The 444-nt window shown below is 59.7% G+C and overlaps 1 protein-coding gene across 1 annotated transcript in view; it reads right to left on the minus strand.

The window, feature by feature from the left end:
• Nucleotides 1-444, minus strand: part of EMH_0016740 (WD domain, G-beta repeat-containing protein, putative) — a gene marked incomplete at both ends in the record, with an annotated part of 7,298 nt that overhangs the window by 4,394 nt on the left and 2,460 nt on the right. The window contains one exon of the mRNA XM_013500716.1: nucleotides 1-77. Coding sequence (XP_013356170.1) covers nucleotides 1-77 — 77 coding nt within the window. The remainder of the gene's footprint in view (nucleotides 78-444) is intronic.

Consider the following 444-nt stretch of genomic DNA (forward strand, 5'->3'; position numbering starts at 1 on the left):
CCTGCTGCATGCTTCTGCTGCGGCGGTATCGCAGCAGCCCCGAATATCCCACAGGCGCAGCATGCAGTCATCGGCCCCTGTGCACCAGCAGCAGCAGCAGCAGCAGCAGCAACAGCAGCAGCAGCAGCAACAGCAGCAGCAGCAGCAGCAGCAGCAATTCATGTGTAGATACACCTCAGGTGTACAGACAGCTCCACATGCACAATAGAAACATCAAACGGGCTGCAGACACAGCAAGCAGCAGCAAACGGTGTCGCAGCAGCAGCAGCAGCAGCAGCAGCAACAGCAGCTGCTGCATCAGCTGCAGCAGCAGGAGGACTTGCGTCCGCAGTAGTACTGCTGCAGGGGCAGTATCTCTAGCAGCAGCAGCAGCAGCTGCTGCTGCTGCTGCTGCTGCTGCTGTTGCTGCTGCTGCTGCTGTTGCTGCTGCTGCTGCTGCTGTTG

The sequence above is a fragment of the Eimeria mitis genome, genomic scaffold (assembly GCF_000499745.2).
Source record: "Eimeria mitis Houghton genomic scaffold, Emh_scaff577, whole genome shotgun sequence".
Classification (NCBI taxonomy): domain Eukaryota; phylum Apicomplexa; class Conoidasida; order Eucoccidiorida; family Eimeriidae; genus Eimeria; species Eimeria mitis.